This window comes from Schistocerca serialis, chromosome 4 (genome assembly GCF_023864345.2).
Source record: "Schistocerca serialis cubense isolate TAMUIC-IGC-003099 chromosome 4, iqSchSeri2.2, whole genome shotgun sequence".
NCBI lineage: Eukaryota > Metazoa > Arthropoda > Insecta > Orthoptera > Acrididae > Schistocerca > Schistocerca serialis.
In genome coordinates, this window is record NC_064641.1 from 693293704 (window position 1) to 693316329 (window position 22626).

A 22626-nucleotide genomic window follows, 5' to 3' on the forward strand; every position below is an offset into this window, starting at 1 on the left:
GATGATCTCTTGAAGGGTGTGTGTTTTTCCGATGAGGCTACATTTCATGATTGTGGCTTAGTTAACAGCCATAATGTCCGGATCTGGTGAGCAGAAAATCCTCATGTCTTACGAGAACACATTCAGGACAGTCCAAAGGTTAATATGAGTCGGTGTGATTGTGTATGATTAAGGGATTGGCCCGTTTTTCTACCTTGAAAGCAGTGTAAGTGGATATTTTTACCTAGACATGTTGCTAAATTATGCCGTTCCCCAGATACAGGATATGCATGACGATATCATCTTTCAGAAAGATGGTGCACTCCCTCATTGGGCTCTACAAGTCCGCAGTTTTCTTAATGAAACCTTTCCCAATAAATGGATTGGCAGAGATGGTCCAATTCCGTGCCACCGACATCACCTGACATTACCCCCACAGATATCTTTCTTCAGGGGTATGTGAAAGATACTGTGTACAAAACAGTGGTTCCTGATATTGTGACATTGCAACAACATGTCAGAGATGCCATTGGCCCAATCACACAAGGCATGTTGCACAATGTGTAGCAAGAGATTGAATACCGGCTTGATATTTTGCTTATTATTGGGTATGCACATGCTGAAGTGTTTTTATGTTGAAGTGTTTTACCTGTATTAATTGTTTATCTTAGGTTGAAAACTTAATGAGTAGACAAAGGTATGTGTGGTATAACGCATTTCATTTACTGTATCCAATAAAAATTTATATTGTTTTTTATCAAGGTATACATTTATAGACATCCTGTACAGTCAACAATACCTAAATAGTCATAAATACAGATAATACAGTAAAAAAAGTTGTTACTAGTATATGCTAATGTCAAGCCTCATTCCTACACAAGAAGTGATGGGTTAGTCACGAAAAAGCTGTTTGGATGATCGAAGGAGGGTCTCAGTTTATACTTCATCTGCGTGCCGGTTGGTCTGTTTCGGTGCTCCACAATTACAGCTTGGGATGGATTGCTTACCCCATTCGCATAGGTTATATGCATACACTGCGTGTTCTGTTCGAGTGTGATTTACATTCTTCCACTCTTGCTGTGGGATTTCAAAGCCCTTGGGTCTCTGTAAGGGGGGAATAACATGCCGGACTTCTGGTGGAGCATTTGTAGTCCAGGTTTCACGCCATTTGCTGTCAGTAGTGAAACTGCTACCAGCAAGCGGTTGGATCAGTCGTAAGGGAGGATTTTTGGAACGACAGAGGAAAGGCTATGTGGCGGAGTCTTGGAAGCCAGTACAGTGAGTAGTTGTCATGGATTCTTATGGCTGTAATGAGCTGAGTGTCTATCTTATTTACGTGTAGACTGCTCAACTACAACGTAGCCAAATATTCAGCCGTAAAATACACTAAACTTAGTGCCGAAGTTCCATACATATTAGCTGCCGTTGGCCAGTTACTACAGCAGTTTCGGGATAAAATTGTTTCGTGTGCGTAATCTGGAAGTACACATTTTAGAGGTGTTTCCTGAAAGACAATATTTTGTTAACAGCCATTGCAAGATAATTTAGGTAGTACTTACAACAACCTACACCTGAGCTCTGGGTGGTGCTAAGGAAATACAAACAAAAGGAAATACAAACATATAAATTTATTCTTGGAACAGTGGTTACATAATTTCACTGACAATTTGCTCATTGTCTCACAGTATTGAGCAAGAGTTTTTACAGCTAAGGAGTGCTGTAATGTCATCAAGCAGAATGCAGACTAAAAGTAACTCGTTCCGACTATTTTCAGGTTCCTGTCTCAGTAATTTTTAGGCAACTGTCAGTTGGGTGGACTAACTTCGGACACGTTTGGGCCAAAAACACATTCTGAGTCAACCTGTCACCGCACAACTCTTTCTGAGTATGATAACAGCGACTCACACTCGTTAAATGTTGAAGACCGCAAGTCCTGACGAACAAAATAATTCCATATTAATATTTACAAGTGTGACACAAATCGTTAAAGGCCTCGATGATGATAACGACAACGACGACGACGACGACGATGATGTAGAAACATTGGTTTTGTGGTTGACAGTGATATTTTTCATCACTCGAGTTAAAAATCTCGTATGTGAATTTTTAAGAAAGTAAAACTGTTCTCAACTCTGAAGTTGGTTTGATCGAAGTTCAGTCCTATTAGGTGTGAAATACCGAAGCTTTTCTCCAGCCTTTGCATTCACTTATATAGCCAGATACAGAGGACCCTAGAGTTTAGCCTGAACTCCGAATCACTGTGAAATTCGGCATTTTTCACATTAACAAATCACTGGCAGCCTAGTGGTGAAAGAACTGCTAGTTGACAGAAAAAAAGCGTCGTTCTTAGGGAGAGCTTTTGAACTTGTAGCATGGCAGTTGCCGACTGAGCTACTGAGAAGATTTAGCGACTCGCTACGAACCATTTGCTCACATATATTTTGTTACCATTGGTTTAGTTCAAAAGAACATCAACAGATTACGTAACGGTAAAGGCAATTTCAAGAACATGACGATCATTTCAACACATCGTCAACCGCATGGCATCGGCAGGATGATCGGTGAGCACAGGAAACTTGGCATGCTATGTACACAAACATACCATACACACAATGCATGCTATGTACACAAACATACCATACACACAATGCCAAGTTTCCTGTGCTCACCGATCAACCTGCTGCTGCCAGGCCGTTGACGGTGTGTCTGTACGATCGAACCCGATGTTCTTTTGAATGAACCCAGTCGTGACAAAATAAACGTGTATCAGCACCATTTGATGACACACAAAAACAAACACACACACACACACACACACACACACACAGAGAGAGAGAGAGAGAGAGAGAGAGAGAGAGAGAGAGAGACAGAAGGGGGGGGGGGAGACAGAGAAGGGAGGAGGGAGGGAGGGAGAAGAGAGAGAGAAAGAGGGAGGGAGGGAGAGGAAGAGTGAGAGGGGGAGAGAGAGAGAGAGAGAGAGAGAGAGAGAGAGAGAATAAGTTCAAGCTTGAAAACTAGGGCTGGAGTCCTGAAACAGAATTTTCAAAGTTTTGCCACGTATAGTCCTGGATCAGAGATGGCAGAGTTGTTAACTTGGTACATGTTACTAATTTTTAATTTCTTTCACCTGGCAATTTTTTTTTTGAGTAATCAGTCTTTTGACTAGTTTGATGCGGCCTGGAACGAATTTCTCTTCTGTGCCAAACGTCTCGTCTCGGAGAAGCACGTGCACTCTACTTCCTCAATTACGTGCTGGATGTATCCAAATCTCTGTCTTCTTCTACGATTATCACCCTCTACAGTTCCCTCTTGTACCTTGGAAGATATTCCCTGATGTCTTAACACATATTCTGTCATCCTGTCCCCTCTTCTTGTCAGTGTTGTTCCATATATTCCTTTCCTCGCCAATTCTGCAGAAACCTCCTCAAAAAATGGTCCAAATGGCTCTGAGCACTATGGGACTTAACATCTGAGGTCATCAGTCCCTTAGGACTTAGAACTACTTAAACCTAACTAACCTAAGGACATCACACACATCCATGCCCGAGACAGGATTCGAACCTGCGACCGTAGCGGTCACGTGGTTCCAGACTGAAGCGCCTAGAACCGCTCGGCCACACCGGCCGGCAAACCCCCTCATTCCTCACCTTATCACTCAACTTAATTTTCAACTTTCTTCTGTAACACCATACCCCCGGTTTTCCCACAGTCCACGTTTCACTGCCGTATGATGTTATACTCCAAACGTACATTCACAGAAATGTTTTCCTCAAATTAAGGCCTGTATTTGATACTATTAGACTTTTATTGGTCAGGAATGCTCTTTTTGCCCGTGATAGTCCGCTTTTTATGTCCTCCTTGCTCCGTCCGTCATGGGTTTTTTGCTCCCTAGGTAGCAGAACTCCAGAACTTCATCTAGTTCGTGTTCAGAAATTATGATGTTAAGTTTCTCGCTGTTCTCATTTCTGCTACTTCTCATTGCGTTCTTGTTTCCTCGATTTACCCTCAGTGCATATTCTGTACTCATTAGACTCTTCATTCTGTTCAGCAGATCCTGTAATTCTTCTATATTTTCACTGAGGACAGCAATGTCATCAATTAATCTTATCATTGATATCTTTCCACTTTGAAATTAAATTACAATCTTGAACGATTCTTTTACTTTCAAATGTAGAATGAAGTGTAGACTGAACACCAGGAGCGAAGAACTACATCCCTATCATACACCTTTCCTTTCGTACATTTCGTTCTTGGTTTTCCACTCGTATTGTTCGCTCTTGGTAAGATTAGGGCCTCTTAAATCTAACCGGACACGCTTTAGAGAGTAAACACCGCAATAGACGTACTACATCAGCTGTACATAATAATAATAATAATAATAATAATAATGATAAAATACACAAGTAAAGTGAAAACCTCGTCCGCAATATTATTTTATTTATAGGGCTTTGTAATGTAATTGTGCACTGCTAAAGCTGTTTCATTCAAGTGGGTGCACTGGCATACCATTCCATCACAATACTTCCCTTTGGGCGGCATATTATCAGTAGGCATGAAGACAGTTTTTGACAGATTAGAGTATTATCTTATAATCAGTTTAATAAATCATGACGGAAAAATACTAACGACTGATAGAAGTCGACTTCGGGGAAGATCAATTTGGGTTCCAGTGAAAGTAGGTACAAGAAAGACAAACCTACAATTATAGCATATGTATATTTAAAAATGCCTTTTAACAGTGATGAATGGGCCACATTCTTCGAAATTTGAAAATGATCAGAGTTGAAATACAGACAGCGAAGGGTTAGCTGCCACTTTTACAGAAACAAGAGTACATTTATGTAGGTTGAAAGACATAAAGGGAGACAGTGAACGAGAAATGAGTGAAACAGGGGCGTAGCGTATCCCAAATGATATTTAATACAGATATTGAGCAAGCAGTAGAGGGAACCAAGGAGAAATTTGGAAAGGGAATTACAGATCAGGGAGAAGAAATAAAACCTTTGAGGTTTGCTGATGACATTGTAATTCTGTCAGAGACGGCAAGTGGCTCGAAGAGTAGTTGAATGGAACGGATAGTGCTTGGGAAAGAGTATGTGGGATGAACATCAACAATAGTAAAAAAGGGTAATGGAATGTAGTCGAATCAAATTTGACGATTTGAGGGAATTAGATTAGGAAATGAGATACTAAAAGCAATAAATGAGTTTTGGTATTATGGCAGCAAAATAAGTGACTACGGCCGAACCCTCTATTGCACTGAGTATATTTAGATATACGTATTTTCAGAACCCTGTATTAGATCAGATAATGTAACAGAGCCTTTCATGCGCACTGTATACTTCGATATACATCTCTAATTTCGGTGTAATACGCCAGATGACAGCTTTTTTATGGCAGTAGAGCAAAAGTTGTCAAAAATGTTAGTTGCGTCTGGAAGTCTATGAGTTTAGCGCTGTATGGTTATCATACAGCGCCATTTGGTTTGGGTTGACCACAGTTTCGTAAGAATCTCACAATATAACTCTGATGTCACAATATCCGCACGAATTATTCTCAGGAAATCTGTTTTTAAAATTCTTTTGCCATCCCAAAATGCTGCAACCATAATTTTGCGGTTTGGTAGGTCTGCATGAATTTTTTGGCCTAATTTGGAAAGTGAGTGTGTAGGTAATGTTTGGACTATTTCTTTGTCTCAGTGTTGACTTACTGCTCCCACGTCCCGCCACAGACTCGATTCTGTTCAACAATTCCATGCCCTCTTTACAGTAAAACTGAAGGACAGTTGAGGCCGAACTCATACTTTCAATTTTGTGAACATCGCTTAACATTTTGTTGCCCATCATGCACAAAATTTATGGTCATTCAACATGTCTGCGACAATATTAAAGTGTGTTGTCCTTCAGTCTGAGGCACAACCTGCAGGAAGTTCGGAAACTGAGAACCCACGTCTCGCGCTCACAATTTCGTCAACATGTTGCAGAAGTTCATCACTCACATCTGAATGTCTTTCTCCAACAGTTTCATGATGCACATTTGTGAGACCAGCGTTCAGTTTTCTGCACCAACTTCTTCACAACACGGTCAGTTATAACACCAATCCAAATGCACAAGACGCAATCGACGATTGATGTCGGTGGCAATGATTCCTTTTGTTTGTAGGAAGCAAATGACGGGACGTACCTCGCAACTGGCAGGAACACAACGTGACGTTCAGAGTTTCCTTTTCTATCCACGTGAGTGCCACACAGCTACAAGCTTTTGTTTATTTTTAATAGCCGACCAGACGACCATTTTAGAACAGAGTTCGTATTATTTAGAATTTTTTACTAGCTCAGACCAATAGTATCTCCCGTAAGAAAGAGGGACACATTTTACATACCCTGTATCATGTGTAGTTCCAATACTGATGTACGAAGGAGGTGATTTTATGGAATGGGGGTATTTTTTGTGGTTATGGCATGGTCTCCTTATTATGCTTAAGAAGATGCTAAATGCGGAAAGATATGATGTTACAGTATAGTATACTGCGTGTGGAGAGGAACAGTGCAGAGAAGATGATTGTATCAGCATGATAATGCCTCCTGACATAACGTAGCATCTGTGAGACGAAGGTTTGGGGACAATAACATTCCTGAAATAGTCTGCCCCCCCACGCCCCATAGGCTTGAGCTGAATTCAATGACACTCCTTTGCTATGGTTTAGAGCGTGTAGAAATCGCAACATAGAATACATAGATCAGAGCGTGTAAAATCAGTAGCTTCTCTGGTTTCGGCTCTTGAAGAATGCTCTGCATTTTTCCACCGTAGGTTAATCACAACTATAGGTGGAAGCATAAGAGGCCAAAGACACTACAAGCTAGGGCATAACCGCCTATGGCAAGCTAACGTACACCAACAAGTGACAAACGTCGGCAAGCCCCTGCGTATCAGCAACGTTGACTGGAAATTACCAGCTGCTATTAGAGTAGACCAACAGGCCACAACAGGGAAACCGACGAGCTCGCCCAATGACACAGAAAAAAAATAATAAAAAAAAATAAAAAATATCGCGAACATCACCCTACACTGTGCATCCGATATATGACATATTGGACACAAGAACGATGATAAACCTAACTGTTGCAGGCTGCTGACGCTGATCGAGAGTTCAACACCGGCACCCAGCGGCAGCCGCCGAGCCACAACAACGCACGACGTCAAAGGTATCGACATGCGTGATAACCACTAGTAGCAAAGCCTACCCTTGCACGACCTATCGCAGGCAGCAAGACATCCGCTACTGCTCTTACTACCCGATCTAACTATCGCAGAGGTTTTTTTCACTTGGCTCTTGCCTTGACACTTTTTTCCTCTGCCCTTCAAACCGCTACCCTTCGGTCGACTTCGACCCAATCTATCTCCAGATGAGCGTAGGCAGCAAGACATCCGCTACTGCTCTTACCATCCGACCTAACTATCGCAGAGGTTTTTTTTTCCTCGGCTCTTGCCTTGGCACTTTCTTTTCCTCTGCCCTTCGAACCGCTACCTTTTGTTCGACTTCGACCCAATCTATGAGCGCGTATTAATGGTTAACGTTAACCAGACGTACGCAAACATCGGTGTACCCACATCCTGAGACACCTCACTTCAGTGAAAAAAAAAAAAAAATGGTGCAAAAGGCTCTGAGCACTATGGGACTTAACATCTATGTTCATCATTTCCCCTAGGACTTAGAACTAATTAAACCTAACTAACCTAAGGACATCACGCACATCCATGCCCGAGGCAGGATTCGAACCTGCGACCGTAGCGGTCACGCGGTTCCAGACTGAAGCGCATAGAACCGGACGGCCAAACTGGCAGGCTCACTTCAGTGAAAACTAACCTTTATGCAGAGATGGCAGTTGACCTTTTGAATTGGCCATCATGCTGGTGTGGGCGTGGAGGGGCTCCACCTCCACAGAAAAAAAAAAAAAAAAAAAAAAAATCACCACAGACATTCAGACGCTTCACATAAAGTGTCCGCATCACCGCATCAGCGTTCAAGCGGTCACAAAACGAAGGGTGAACGCGCCCCAGGTTTCCAAACACGTTTAATGAGTTAGCATATGTCTCAGGTACTGAGAAGCGGGTCTGAACACAGACGCACCTTGAGGCCCAGCAGCACCTTCTCATTTCCGGGATCGGTGACGGAGAAGAGGTAGCCGCCCTGGTCGTCGGTCGGATTGAAGACGGCCTTGAGCGCGAACTCTGGGTACAGCTCGGCGGGAAGCGAGTCCTCGGCCGGCGAGCTGAAGTCGGTGGTGGGCGAGAGCTTAAAGGCGGAGAAGCCGTCCGGGGCGGTCTCCGGCTCCAGCGACGAGTTCTTCACCTGCCGCAGCAGGTCGTACTGCTCCAGGAGAGCTGCGGACACAAAGCGCACCAAATGTTACACACACCGAGGGCTTCGAAAACCTCTAATGAGCACAACTTTAATAAGGACAACGGAGAAGCAGCCACAAGACATCCACATGCCACAAACGTCTAATTTACCCAACTAAAACATTAAGACGCAGCGTGTCAAACAAAGAAAAGCCAATTAAAATACACTACTGGCCATTAAAATTGCTACACCACGAAGATGACGCGCTACAGACGCGAAATTTAACCGACAGGAAGAAGATGCTGTGACATGCAAATGATTAACTTTTCAGAGCATTCACACAGGGTTGGAGCCGGTGGCGACACCTCTAACGTGCTGACATGAGGAAAGTTTCCAACCGATTTCTCATACACAAACAGCAGTTGACCGGCGTTGCCTGGTGAAACGTTGTTGTGATGCCTCGTGTAAGGAGGAGAAATGCGTACCATCACGTTTCCGACTTTGACAAAGGTCGGATTGTAGCCTATCGCGATTGCGGTTTATCGTATCGCGACATTGCTGTTCGCGTTGGTCGAGATCCAATGACTGTTAGCAGAATATGGAATTGGTGGGTTCAGGAGGGTAATACGGAACGCCGTGCTGGATCCCAACGGCCTCGTATCACTAGCAGTCGAGATGACAGGCATCTTATCCGCATGGCTGTAACGGATCGTACAGCCACGTCTCGATCCCTGAGACAACAGATGGGGACGTTTGCAAGACAACAACCATCTGCACGAACAGTTCGACGACGTCTGCAGCAGCATGGGCTGTCAGCTCGGAGACCATGGCTGCGGTTACCCTTGACGCTGCATCACAGACAGGAGCGCCTGCGATGGTGTACTCTACGACGAACCTGGGTGTACGAATGGTAAAACGTCATTTTTTCGGATGAATCCAGGTTACATTTCAGATGTGTTACGACCCATGGCTCTACCCTTCATTCGATCTCTGCGAAACCCTACATTTCAGCAGGATAACCCACGACCGCATGTTGCAGATCCTGTATGGGCCTTTCTGGATACAGACATCGTTCGATTGCTTGTCTGGCCAGCACATTCTCCGGTTCTCGCACCAAGTGAAAACGACTGGTCAATGGTGGCCGAGCAACTGGCTCGTCACAACACGCCAATCACTACTCTTGATGAACTGTGGTATCGTGTTGAAGCTGCATGGTCAGCTGTACCTGTACACGCCATCCAAGCTCTGTTTGATTCAATGCCCAGGCATATCAATGCCGTTATTACGGCCAGAGGTGGTTGTTTTGGGTACTGATTTCTCTGGATCTATGCACCCAAATTGCGTGAAAATGTAATCACATGTCAGTTCTAGTATAATATTTTTGTCCAATGAATACCCGTTTATCATCTGCATTTCTTCTTGGTGTAGCAATTTTAATGGCCAGTAGTGTATATCGAGCCGTTATTCCGTGATCGGATGAAATTCGTGTTGAAACTCAACTTTTCTTCCCCATCTGCGAACAATTCTCCAAAGGGGATTGTAGGATTTTCGATGGTCCGATACGTACTCTGTCTCCCTAGTAACTAAAATTCCGTTCCCGAATGCTCCCGCGCAGAGACATGACTTCACATGTCGTGAAAGCTCGACCGCAAATGGCTGTTGTTGGCTGATATCATCCGCTATTGCTATCTCGCAAAGGCGGAAGCCTGCTTAGATCTTCTACAGCACCGGATTCCAGGTATCATTCAGCTTCACTCACCCCCTCCTTCTGCTTAAAAAAGAGTGTTGTTTAGGAATATTTATAGGCTGTAGATCCACGTAATACTAAAGACTGAAAGATCTGACAAGTGCGAGAATTATCGCACAATCAGCTAAAGAGCGCATTCATCCAAGTTGCTGATAAGAATAATGTACAGAAGAATGGAGTAGAAAATTGAAGATGTGTTAGACGACGATCAGTTTGACTTTAGGAAAGGTAAAGGCACCAGAGAAGCAATTCCGACGTAGTGGTTGTAATGCGTATGTGCATTCCATTCACGTGTTTAAGCCGAGTATTATGAATATTTATGCGATCAGGAATGCTCAGTAGCAGCCAGGCTACATGTACATTTAACAATGAAGCGTCAGCAAGGAGCATTAGTGATGAAATCATAGGAGGCAATGTTGTGCAACCTTAGTAGGGACAAGATCCGACTATTTGGGAGTAGGATCTTACAATCTGAGACAGTGTTCCGAGACAAACTTCTGTCACAATGTCCGCAAACGTGACGTCAGATCCGCCTAGCAACAGCGATCTGAACGCCCATTGGCTGAAGGTTTGGAGATTATATATATATATATATATATATATATATATATGAAACGAGAGAAGTGTCCTTATTGGCTGAGGGAGAAAGGGGGGTCTCTCTTGTCCTTCGGGAAGACAGGGGAGTCAGTCGCGAGGAGCCACGCAAGACGCACGGTCGACTAACTGGGGCGGCTCTAAAAGAACGGTCGCGAGTGCATATTTCAGACGTTGAACAAGATATAAAGTGAAGTTATTAGTTATAAAAACGCTACGTGTCGTGTGTAGTGTCTATCATTATGTAAAGTCAGAAAACTGTGTTAATGTACGTAAAGGGTCGAATATAACGGTGTAGTCCAGAGCCGCCATACTGCAAATACTGATTCTGTGACGTGTGTGACAAAGCAATTTCTGTATTAAAACAAGTACAGTTCAAACGTTGTTGACAATTAACAACTGGCATGCCTAAACTCTCCACTTCAGCAGGATTACCACCTACATGGAATCTGGCGTCTGAGCGCTACTTCTGTGCTACGAGGGACTTACCGAAGCAGCGAGACACCAGGTTAGTGATACCCTACAGAGAAGCACTTCCTTCTTGCTACAATGCCAATGAGGGTGTTGTACGGTTGGTAATGGAAGCAAGACTAAAGAAAAATCAAGACACTTTCCTAGGATTTGTCGACCTGGAAAAATCGTTCGACAGTGTAAAATGGTGCAGGATGTTCGAAGTTCTGAGAAAAATAGGGGTAAACTATAGGAAAAGACGGGTTATATACAATATGTACAAAAGCCAAAGGGGAATAATAAGAGTGGTCTACCAAGAACGAAGTGCTCGGATGAAAAAGAGTCTAAGACAGAGATGTAGTCTTTCGCCTTTCGCCCCTTCTGTTGAATCTGTACGTCGAAGAAGCAGTGATGGGCATAGAAGGAAGGTTCAGGAATGGGATTAAAATTCAATGTGAAAGCTCACCAATGATACGATTCGCTGATGACATTGCTATACTGAGTGGAAGTCGAGAAAAATTACATGTTCTGCTGAATGGAATGAACAGTGTAATGAGTATAGAATACGGATTGAGAGTAAATCGAAGAAAGGCGAAAGTAATGAGAAGTAGCAGAAATGAGAATAGCGACAAACTTAACAGCAGGATTGATGGTCACGAAGTAGATAAAGTTAAGGAATTCTACTACCTAGGCAGCAAAGTAACCAATGACGGATGGAGCAAGGAGGACATCAAAAGCAGACTAGCATCGGCAAAAAGGGCATTGCTGGCCAAGATAGGTCTACTTGTATCAAACACAGGCCTTAATTTGGGGAAGAATTTTCTGAGAATGTACATTTGGAGCACAGTATTGCATGGTAATGAAACATGGACTTTGGGAAAACCGGAACAGAAGAGAATTGGAGCATTTGAGATGTGGTGCTACAGAAGAATGTTGAAAATTAGGTGAACTGAAACGTAAGGAATGAGAAGTTTCAGTGCGGAATCGGAAAGGAAAGGAATTTGTGGAAAACACTGACAAAGAGAAGAGACAGGGTGATTGGACATCTGTTAAGACATCAGGGACTTCCATTGTACTAGAGGGAGCTGAAGAGAACAAAAACTGTAGAGGTAGAAAGAGACTGGAATACATCCAGCAGATAATTGAGGACGTAGATTGCAAGTGCTACTCTGAGATGAAGAGGTTGACATAGGTGAGAAATTCGTGGTGGGCCGCATCAAACCAGTTAGAAGAAGACAGATGAATAATAATAATAAAGTCTATAGCTTTTCTGTAAAGCACTAGTGGTGTCCGCTTGTGCCTGTCAGTACTTGAGTCTCATCAAACCGAATCGAATTGGGTAGTGCTATGCTTCTCAGTTAACTGTTTCTTTTCTTTTTTTTCGAGATAGTGTATTAAATAGGTGCGATAGTTATGGGGTGTAAGTATATTGCTCGCACATTAACAGTATTAATGAAAACACAGTAATATGCAACAAAGGGTGCGTCTCGGTCAGTATACCTCCCTGTGAGTGCAAATCACACGTAAAATTTGCCCCAATTGGAACACCAAGAAAGGAAAGACTAACTGAAGACAGAGGCAAGCAATACTGATTGCAAGCTTGAGTGTGAAGGGTAAAGTTGTCATCAGCAAATACCGCGAGTGAATGTACCAAGTTTGTGTCCTAACAAGACACTGTGCACATTAGCGCGAATTATTTCAATGTAATACAGTTACAAAGGTGTATGATGCTACGAAATCAAAATAAATGTGATTAATACGTACCAGACACCGGAGAAGACGGGTTCTTTACATCAGAGTAGAAAATATACAGGGTGTTTCAAAAATGACCGGTATATTTGAAACGGCAATAAAAACTAAACGAGCAGCGATAGAAATACACCGTTTGTTGCAATATGCTTGGGACAACAGTTCATTTTCAGGCAGACAAACTTTCGAAATTACAGTAGTTACAATTTTCAACAACAGATGGCGCTGCGGTCTGGGAAACTCTATAGTACGATATTTTCCACATATCCACCATGCGTAGCAATAATATGGCGTAGTCTCTGAATGAAATTACCCGAAACCTTTGACAACGTGTCTGGCGAAAAGGCTTCACATGCAGATGAGATGTACTGCTTCAGCTGTTCAAATGTTTCTGGATTCTGGCGGTACACCTGGTCTTTCAAGTGTCCCCACAGAAAGAAGTCACAGGGGTTCATGTCTGGCGAATAGGGAGGCCAATCCACGCCGCCTCCTGTATGTTTCGGATAGCCCAAAGCAATCACACGATCATCGAAATATTCATTCAGGAAATTAAAGACGTCAGCCGTGCGATGTGGCCGGGCACCATCTTGCATAAACCACGAGGTGTTCGCAGTGTCGTCTAAGGCAGATTGTACCGCCACAAATTCACGAAGAATGTCCAGATAGCGTGATGCAGTAATCGTTTCGGATCTGAAAAATGGGCCAATGATTCCTTTGGAAGAAATGGCGGCCCAGACCAGTACTTTTTGAGGATGCAGGGACGATGGGACTGCAACATGGGGCTTTTCGGTTCCCCATATGCGCCAGTTCTGTTTATTGACGAAGCCGTCCAGGTAAAAATAAGCTTCGTCAGTAAACCATATGCTGCCCACATGCATATCGCCGTCATCAATCCTGTGCACTATATCGTTAGCGAATGTCTCTCGTGCAGCAATGGTAGCGGCGCTGAGGGGTTGCCGCGTTTGAATTTTGTATGGATAGAGGTGTAAACTCTGGCGCATGAGACGATACGTGGACGTTGGCGTCATTTGGACCGCAGCTGCAACACGGCGAACGGAAACCCGAGGCCGCTGTTGGATCACCTGCTGCACTAGCTGCGCGTTGCCCTCTGTGGTTGCCGTACGCGGTCGCCCTACCTTTCCAGCACGTTCATCCGTCACGTTCCCAGTCCGTTGAAATTTTTCAAACAGATCCTTTATTGTATCGCTTTTCGGTCCTTTGGTTACATTAAACCTCCGTTGAAAACTTCGTCTTGTTGCAACAACACTGTGTTCTAGGCGGTGGAATTCCAACAACAGAAAAATCCTCTGTTCTAAGGAATAAACCATGTTGTCTACAGCACACTTGCACGTTGTGAACAGCACACGCTTACAGCAGAAAGACGACGTACAGAATGGCGCAGCCACAGACTGCGTTGTCTTCTATATCTTTCACATCACTTGCAGCGCACATCTCTTTTGAAAATTGTAACTACTGTAATTTCGAAAGTTTGTCCGCCTGAAAATGTACTTTTGTCCCAAGCATATTGCAACAAACGGTGTATTTCTTTCGCTGCTCGTTTAGTTTTTATTGCCGTTTCAAATATACCGGTCATTTTTGAAACACCCTGTACTTGAACAACTGTCCTATATATACAGATGACCCGAAACATTATATTGTTTCCTCCTATGTATATATCGCGAAGAGATCATGAAGGTAAGAAGAATGAGATTCGAACCGACACGCTGACTTACCGACAATCGTTCTTCCCCCGAATAGATTTGTAAAACTACCGTAGGGTACCACTGACTCTGATAAGTAAGTTTTCCCAGTAGACTTGGTCAGTTAAGATCCTATCCGCGTTATCAGTACGTTAGGTGTGTTGCGGACCTATCAGCGTTACCTCATTTCGATCGCTTTATTTAGGTGTGTGATCAGTGTCTTACTAGATTCCCTCGAAACGGGAACTGCTGAACTATGTAGAAACTGAGTGAGAATGTACAAAGACCTGCATAACCCACGGAGCATTAGTAATATACATGATGAAGTGGCTGCTCGTCTACTTCCAGAAGTGTAGACTCTGTCCACAGTTTACCAAACTTGTGGATCAGGAAGCTATACAAAGATCAGGAAGAATTTGGATTACCATTTCTGAAACAATTAATGAAACGTCGATGCGTGCTATGTCTGCTACCTCACCTAATGAGCAGTTTAGTCTCTCGAACGCTGTGATCTGGTTAGCGTCGGTGTATTAGGACGTTTCAGATAAACAGATAAATCAACTCCTTGGACACTACGTAAAACAATAGGATCGTTGCGCTATTCGATAAGACCAAAAGAGAAACTTGCATTATTCCTCGTGAGCGCCTGGTATGATACTGCCTCGCGAGCAAATCTGTAGTTTGGGTTGCCGTCACAGCGACAACAGGCGCGGACTGCAAGGGGGCAGTTCCCGCGAGCCTCGTATTTGTAGCGCTCGCTTTTTTCTCTGCTCTGTTAGCTGCGCTTATCTGACTGTGGCGGCATTTCTCAACGTCTGGTTTCTGTTATATTACTCACGACATTAATTACTCCTAAAGGCATTTCTACTAAGCCCTCACCGATGTGATCTATTTCATTTAGTCTTTATCTTACGTTCTGCACACGAGAGGTAATGAACTGAAGCGCACTCTCATCAGCTTCATTGGAAAGCAAAGATGTGGATGTATACTTGAAGATGTTTATATCTCTTAGTCAGGTAATGACAAACTGGATACTCCGGTTTCCCTTCTTTTGTTTCGTGTCTAGCCCCGTGATATATATTTTTTTCCCACAGTTCTCCAAGGGCCTACTGAAGACGGGAAGTAGTACACTCCAAAATAGCTGCCTTCTGACCGCAATCTCAAAGTATTTCGGCCTGATCCTTCAAGCGCCTTCTTGTTAGGTTGATAATCGGTGCCACACCACCGCATAGTCGATTAATTATTCTGCGGTCTTGACCACACACGGGAAGCCACACGACGCTCACATCTGCGCAGAAGACGCAACACTTCAACGGGCCTCTAGCAGGCACCACCGCGAACCACGCCATTTACAGGGCTCGCCGTATTCCTACGGGTGCCGCTGCGTACGTTGCTTCCACTCGCTGCATGCAAATGTATCAGCGGCGCGCCTTCTTAAGAACACGCTCGCCGCCTTTCATCCTCAGACTGGCGTGAGACTGATAAGGACATTCCACAGCATTATTAATCCACAATGATTATACAGCAAGAAATACAGGGTGAATCAAAAAATACTTAACAGCTTTGGAATGACAGAATTTATTGTGGTAACTTGCAGAACGGTATATGTGTCATTTGTAGCAAACAACCTCATGTTTGATTCATGTAGTGCGTCCGTACCCCATTTCGACGCCAGCGTAGAGAACAACTAAAATGGTTACTTTCACTTGTGCAGCGTGTACCCTCTGCGTGTTTCGGTTTCTTGAAAGGAACAACTGTTCGGCAAAACTTTCGCTCTGAATATGCTAAAGAACCTCCAAGTAGACCTACAATTTACCCTTGGCACAATAACTTTGTTGAGACGGGTTGTTCACTGCGACATGATAAATCATCAGGTCACCCGCGTGTTGATGATTATGTTGAAAATGTTAAGTTGAGCGGAAATCCACTTGCAACTCCGGAACACGTTGTTTGTGCCCTTAGCAAACTAAAAGTGTACGGTCCGTCTTTCTCACGCAGAAAACTGTCACTACTATTATGTATCTTGATACATTTGAAAATTTTTTAATTCCATAGATCGATGAAGACGACCGAGATGGGATCGTTTACTAACTGAAAGACGGTGCACTACCTCATTTCCTCGATAATCGCTTCCGAGGTTGGTGAAGCGGTTGTGGAGAGCCATTCCCACGGCGACGTTGCTCTCCAGACTTGACACCACTGGATTTCTTTCTCTAGGGTTTCATTAAAGACCGTGTGTATATTCCTCTCCTGCCAAACAACTTAGACAGCTTGAAAAATCGAATCTACGCTGCCGCTGCACAAGTTACACCCGATTTGCTACAACGAGTGTGGGAACAAACTGATTATCGGTGGGATGTTTGCCGCATCACAAATGGTAGTCACATCGAACCACAATAACACTTCACACATTTATGTGAAACCTGAGACTCTTTGTTACAAAATGACACATCTACCGATTCTTTAAGTATCTCAATAAACTTTTGTATCATTCCAAAGTTGTAAAGCCCTCTTTGACTCACAATGTATATCATAGACATTGATGGAACAGAGGCCCATAGTCATCTAAGCTTATGTACATAATTCATTGCAAACTCCGTCCAATGACTCTGGTGGGTCCATCGGTGCCGACCGACCACCACGCCATCCTCCGACAGTGGCGTCATTAGATGCGGTATGGAGCCAGCACTCAGCTCTCCCGACCACTGACCATGGTCAGTTTTCGTGACCTTGGAGCCGCACTACTCGGTCAAGCAGCGTTACGATATTTAGTGCATCCATTTCCAGTTTTCCCAGCAGGGAAAAATTCATGACAGTATCGAAAATCGATTCCGGGTCCGCCACAGGGCAGTCAGCCATACTGACCACTCAGCTACGGAGGCGAATGTACAAGTCATTATTCTATACACATTATAAATAAGTGTCTTGATACTTTATTCATTTATTAAAAAAATGGTTCAAATGGCTCTGAGCCCTATGGGACTTAACATCTGAACTCATCAGTCCCCTAGAACTTAGAACTACTTAAACCTAACTAACCTAAGGACATCACACACATCGATGCCCGAGGCAGGATTCGAACCTGCGACCGTAGCGGTCACGCGGTTCCAGACTGAAGCGCCTAGAACCGCTCGGTCACCAAGGCCGGCCATTTATTAAATGTTTGGAGTATTCAAATTTTGCCCAGATATCTCGTAAAAACTACGGAGACAACAGACGTTCATGGAAATTTGATGCCAGTCGACTCATCTTCTTGAAATGGGTAACGTCTTGCAGACTTTATCCTAAGCTGTGACGTGAAAGTCCTTCATTTTATTGGGTTGCCGCATAAGTTCGTACAGTTTTTGCGTAAGTCTAATAAACAGAACAGATATACATAACAGGGGCTTTAGCAATCAATAATATATTCTCCTTCACTGTTTATAACGGTCTGCCAACGATGGGGTAACTTTTCGATTCAGCGACTGTAGAAATCACGTGGTTTTGAGGAGAAGAACTGGTCGAGCCCTTTTCAGAGCGCATTTTCATACGGAAAGGAAGTTCCTTGTACGTTGTTCGATAGCTGAAAAGGTGAAAATCTGAGGGTGCAAGATCATGTGAATAAGGTGGTTGCGATGCGACTTTGCCACCCGACTCCTGTGTAGTGTTTTTTGATTGTCTAGCAGAATGTGAGCATGTAGTATACATAATCTGGAAGACGTCTTAGTTGTTGGCAACAAACGTCAACAGTGATGGTTACACCTCGGGGAAGCAATTCGTAGTACACCACACCGTCCCACTAGATGCTTAACATCATCTTTCGTCGATGCGCGCAGGTCTCTGTACGGGAGTTGCTGCTTTGTTTGGGCTCAACTACTCCTTTCTTTTCCTTACGCTGTAGCATGAAGACATCATTTCTCGTCACCAGTAACGATAAAGACTATGAATAGTTGCTGTTGCCTACGAGCCAGTTGACGAAGAGCAAACAGGGATGTACTCATACACCAGATTTTTGAATCTTCCTCATTGCATGAAAATGTTGCACGATGGTGGACTGATCACAGTTCATCACATTTGCCAGTTTTAAAGTACAGTGAGTTGTATCATTGTGGATTAATGCGTTCAAATGATCTTCATTAAAACCCAAATGTCTTCCTGAACGTGGAGAGTCACTAATTTCAAAGCGAACCTTCTTAAACCGAGAAAACCATTTTCTTGCCGTGCTCTGTCCGATAGTACACTACTGGTAATTAAAATTGCTACACCACGAAGATGACGTGCTACAGACGCGAAATTTAACCGACAGGAAGAAGACGCTGTGATATGCAAATGATTAGCTTTTCAGAGCATTCACACAAGGTTGGCGCCGGTGGCGACACCTCCAACGTGCTGATATAAGGAAAATTTCGAACCGATTTCTCATACACAAACAACAGTTGACCGGCGTTGCCTGGTGAAACGTTGTTGTGATGCCTCGTGTAAGGAGGAGAAATGCGTACCATCACGTTTCCGACTTTGATAAAGATCCAATGGCTGTTAGCAGAATATGGAATTGGTGGGTTCTGGAGGGTAATACGGAACGCCGTGCTGGATCCCAACGGCCTCGTATCACTAGCAGTCGAGATGAAAGGCATCTTTTCCGCATGGCTGTAACGGATCGTGCAGCCACGTCTCGATCTAAATCAACAGATGGGATGTTTGCAAGAAAACAACCATCTGCACGAACAGTTCGAAAACGTTTGCAGCAGCATGGACTATCAGCTCGGAGACCATGGCTGCGGTTACCCCTGACGCTGCACCACAGACAGGAGCGCCTGCGATGGTGTACGCAACGACGAACCTGGTTGCACGAATGGCAAAACGTCATTTTTTCTGATGAATCTAGGTTCTGTTTACAGCATCATGATGGTCGTGTCCGTGTTTGGTGACATCACGGTGAACGCACATTGGAAGCGTGTATTTGTCATCGCCATACTGGCGTATCACCCGGAGTGATGGTATGGGGTGCCTTTCGTTACACGTCTCGGTCACGTCTTGTTCGCATTGACGGCACTTTGAACAGTGGACGTTACATTTCAGATGTGTTACGACCCGTGCCTCTACCCTTCATTCGATCCCTGCGAAACCCTACATTTCAGCAGGATAATGCACGACAGCGTGTCCTGTACGGGCCTTTCTGGATTCAGAAAATGTTCGACTGCTGCCCTGGCCAGCACATTCTCCAGATCTCTCACCAGTTGAAAAGGTCTGGTCAATGGTGGCCGAGCAACTGGCTCGTCACAATACGCCAGTCACTACTCTTGATGAACTGTAGTTTCGAGGTTTGAGATGGGAGAGCTGTTGAAATTATGCTGGAAAAGGGCAGGTAGTGTGTGGAGATGTGAGGAAAGTTGTTTACGATTAAGCACACGTGACCTGGGGCGCACACGTCCACGGTGAGTTCTTCAAACTATTCTGACTTATTTTGGAAGCAAAGAGATGATGTATTGTCGTGTTGCCGGCCGGTGTGGCCGTGCGGTTCTAGACGCTTCAGTCTAGAACCGCGTGACCGCTACGGTCGCAGGTTCGAATCCTGCCTCGGGCATGGATGTGTGTGATGTCCTTAGGTTAGTTAGGTTTAATTAGTTCTAAGTTCTAGGCGACTGATGACATCAGAAGTTAAGTCGCATAGTGCTCAGAGCCATTTGAACTATTTTATTGTCCTGTTGAAGTTACTGGTCGCATGCGGGATGTGTAACAAGTGGGTGCATTTGATCGGACAGAAGTGACCAGTACCGTTCGCTGATGAGTAACGACCATAGATGTACCCGAAGTCCCAGTTTATGCCGCATAAACAATACCCTCTCGCGACAAGGCCTACACAACACCTCTGAACGGCGCCCTGTTGGAATGTCGGATGCAACGTGTTAGGTAGTTTTGTAAGTGGACTGCTTCTGTGTTGGCTGTGCTGTGTAGCGCTTTGCATTGGATTTCTGATCGCGCTTTCTTTGTAAGAGACTCTGTGGCTGGTTGGACTCGTTGTTGGAGGTTGGTCGCCAGCAGTGATGGAAGTACTGTTGGGCAGTTGGAGGTGAACAGCCAACAGTAATGGATGTTAGATGTGAGAAGCTAGCACTGATGGGGGGTGAAGGCCTGAAGTGTTAGCGTAGGCTAACGATCTGTGCATGTTCGACTTGGAGATTGAATATTTTTCATGATTATGTACCTTTGTACTAGATGTCAATGACGATTTATATTCGTGTCTCAACTGGATGTCACATTATTAAGGTAAAAAAAGAAAAACATTATTTGATTTGCAACAAAATCTTTCCTTTGCTAATCACATGCCTATTAGTAGTTAGTGGCTTTAGTAGTTCGAATATTTTACTTAGCTGGCAGTACTGACGCTAGCTGTATTCCATAGTTCGCGGTATGAAGATTTTTGTGAGGTAAATACTTAATGAAATGTATAGGCTGTTGTTAGGATTTCTTTTTAGTCAGGGCCATTCTTTTGAATTAATTATTTGAAGTCAGATTATCTTTTTTTTGAGCAGTCAGATTGCGTTGCGCTAGGATATTGTGGGTCTCAGTAGTCCAGCAATTTAAGTACAGACTCACACATGTAAATATGGAAGTTTCAGTTTTTAACATGCTCGTAGTATAAGGATGCATTGTACACAGCGGAGGACTGAAGATTCCGTGATAATAACGTCCACAATAACTCGACTGGAAATGTACAGAATGGATTAGATGAGGATGATGTTGAAACTATTTCCACAGTCACCGTATCTGAATGTTATCGAACCATCGTGGTCTGTATTAGAAAATTAATGAAGGGCACATTAGCTCCCATCAGACTCAGTGTAGGGACTGAAATATTTCCATGTAGAGAAGCTAACAATGATTTCGTGTGGATGAGTGGCCTGATGCTAGTCTGATGAATCTTAAAATCATTGAGAAGTTTAGACTATGTTGAAGGCTGACTGAAGAATTCCGTGGTCCGACCGGATTTCGAGCCAGAGACCTTCCGGTTTCCAGGCATGCCCTTTGGTATCTTGTTTAAAAATGTAACTGTTTTTTGTCGCCTATCTTGTTGTCTAACTGTGTTTAGTCTTAAAAACAAAAATCAGAGCTATCCCTAACTGGCACCTCCACTTTTACTCGAGCATAAGAAAATGAAATCTTCAGAAGTTGCCCCTAATTATTTCAAAAAATTCTCCCAAGACAATAGGATCCAGAGTTCCATAATTTTTGCGTGGTTACAATTAGTAAATGTATGAAAATGAAATCCTATAAAACATAATTTAACAAAAAAAGTTATTTAAAGGAAGAGAAATATAATATTTTTATAGATTGCTTGTGCACCTTAAACTAGAAGAATCCTTCTTCTACAAATGGTGCAACTGGATCTTTTGTGAGCTGTAATCGGTGTTTTCTGTCTCCAACAATTTCGTGTAAAATTATCAACAACAGAGTCATTGTGCTTTACTAATGCCTCGGTGAATGCAGCTTTCCATAAATCAGTCAGTCTCTTCTCTTCTCACTGCTTACAATTTAGCACTTCCTTTCTCCAGTGTCATGTTGCGCAGAACGTCAGACTGAGCCTGGCACTCCTCAACTAAGGGGGTGGGGGAAGGGTTAACGACAACACTGCATAAATTTTCTGCGAAGAACGTACGGTACCTCAGAGACGTTGCGAGCGTTTTGCAGGTACCGTCAGTAATGAAGCTCCACTTTCTCCCCTTCGCGAAGACATTGTCGTTGATCACTCTCTTCAGGTATGTAATCGCATGGTATTTTGTGGGGGGAAAGTAACAGTCATCCGAACAGAGAATTGTCTCAGGTTAGGTGTGATGCAGAGGTAGCAAACTAAGATCTTCTGTGTCAGTCGCCAGACTCAGGACGACGACACGCACGTGAAGCGTTGTTCATCGGTGTCCAGGAGGTGACAGTCGGGTGAAAGGGGACAGTCCGTTAATCCGGCAGCATGGCGCCGGTATCTCGTCGCATATTTATTGCTGACGACTTGCTATCAAGTCGCGAGAACGGTGGCGGGCAGAAAGCGGCGGTGTATCGTTTTCCACACTCGTGGCCAATGGTCAGTT

General features: G+C 43.8%; 1 protein-coding gene across 2 annotated transcripts in view; it reads right to left on the reverse strand.

The window, feature by feature from the left end:
* Positions 1–22626, reverse strand: part of LOC126473196 (collagen alpha-1(XVIII) chain-like) — a 646928-nt gene that overhangs the window by 215447 nt on the left and 408855 nt on the right. For both annotated transcript variants that reach the window (XM_050100092.1, XM_050100091.1), the window contains exon 4: positions 8111–8364. In XM_050100092.1, the coding sequence (XP_049956049.1) occupies positions 8111–8364 (254 nt within the window). The remainder of the gene's footprint in view (positions 1–8110; positions 8365–22626) is intronic.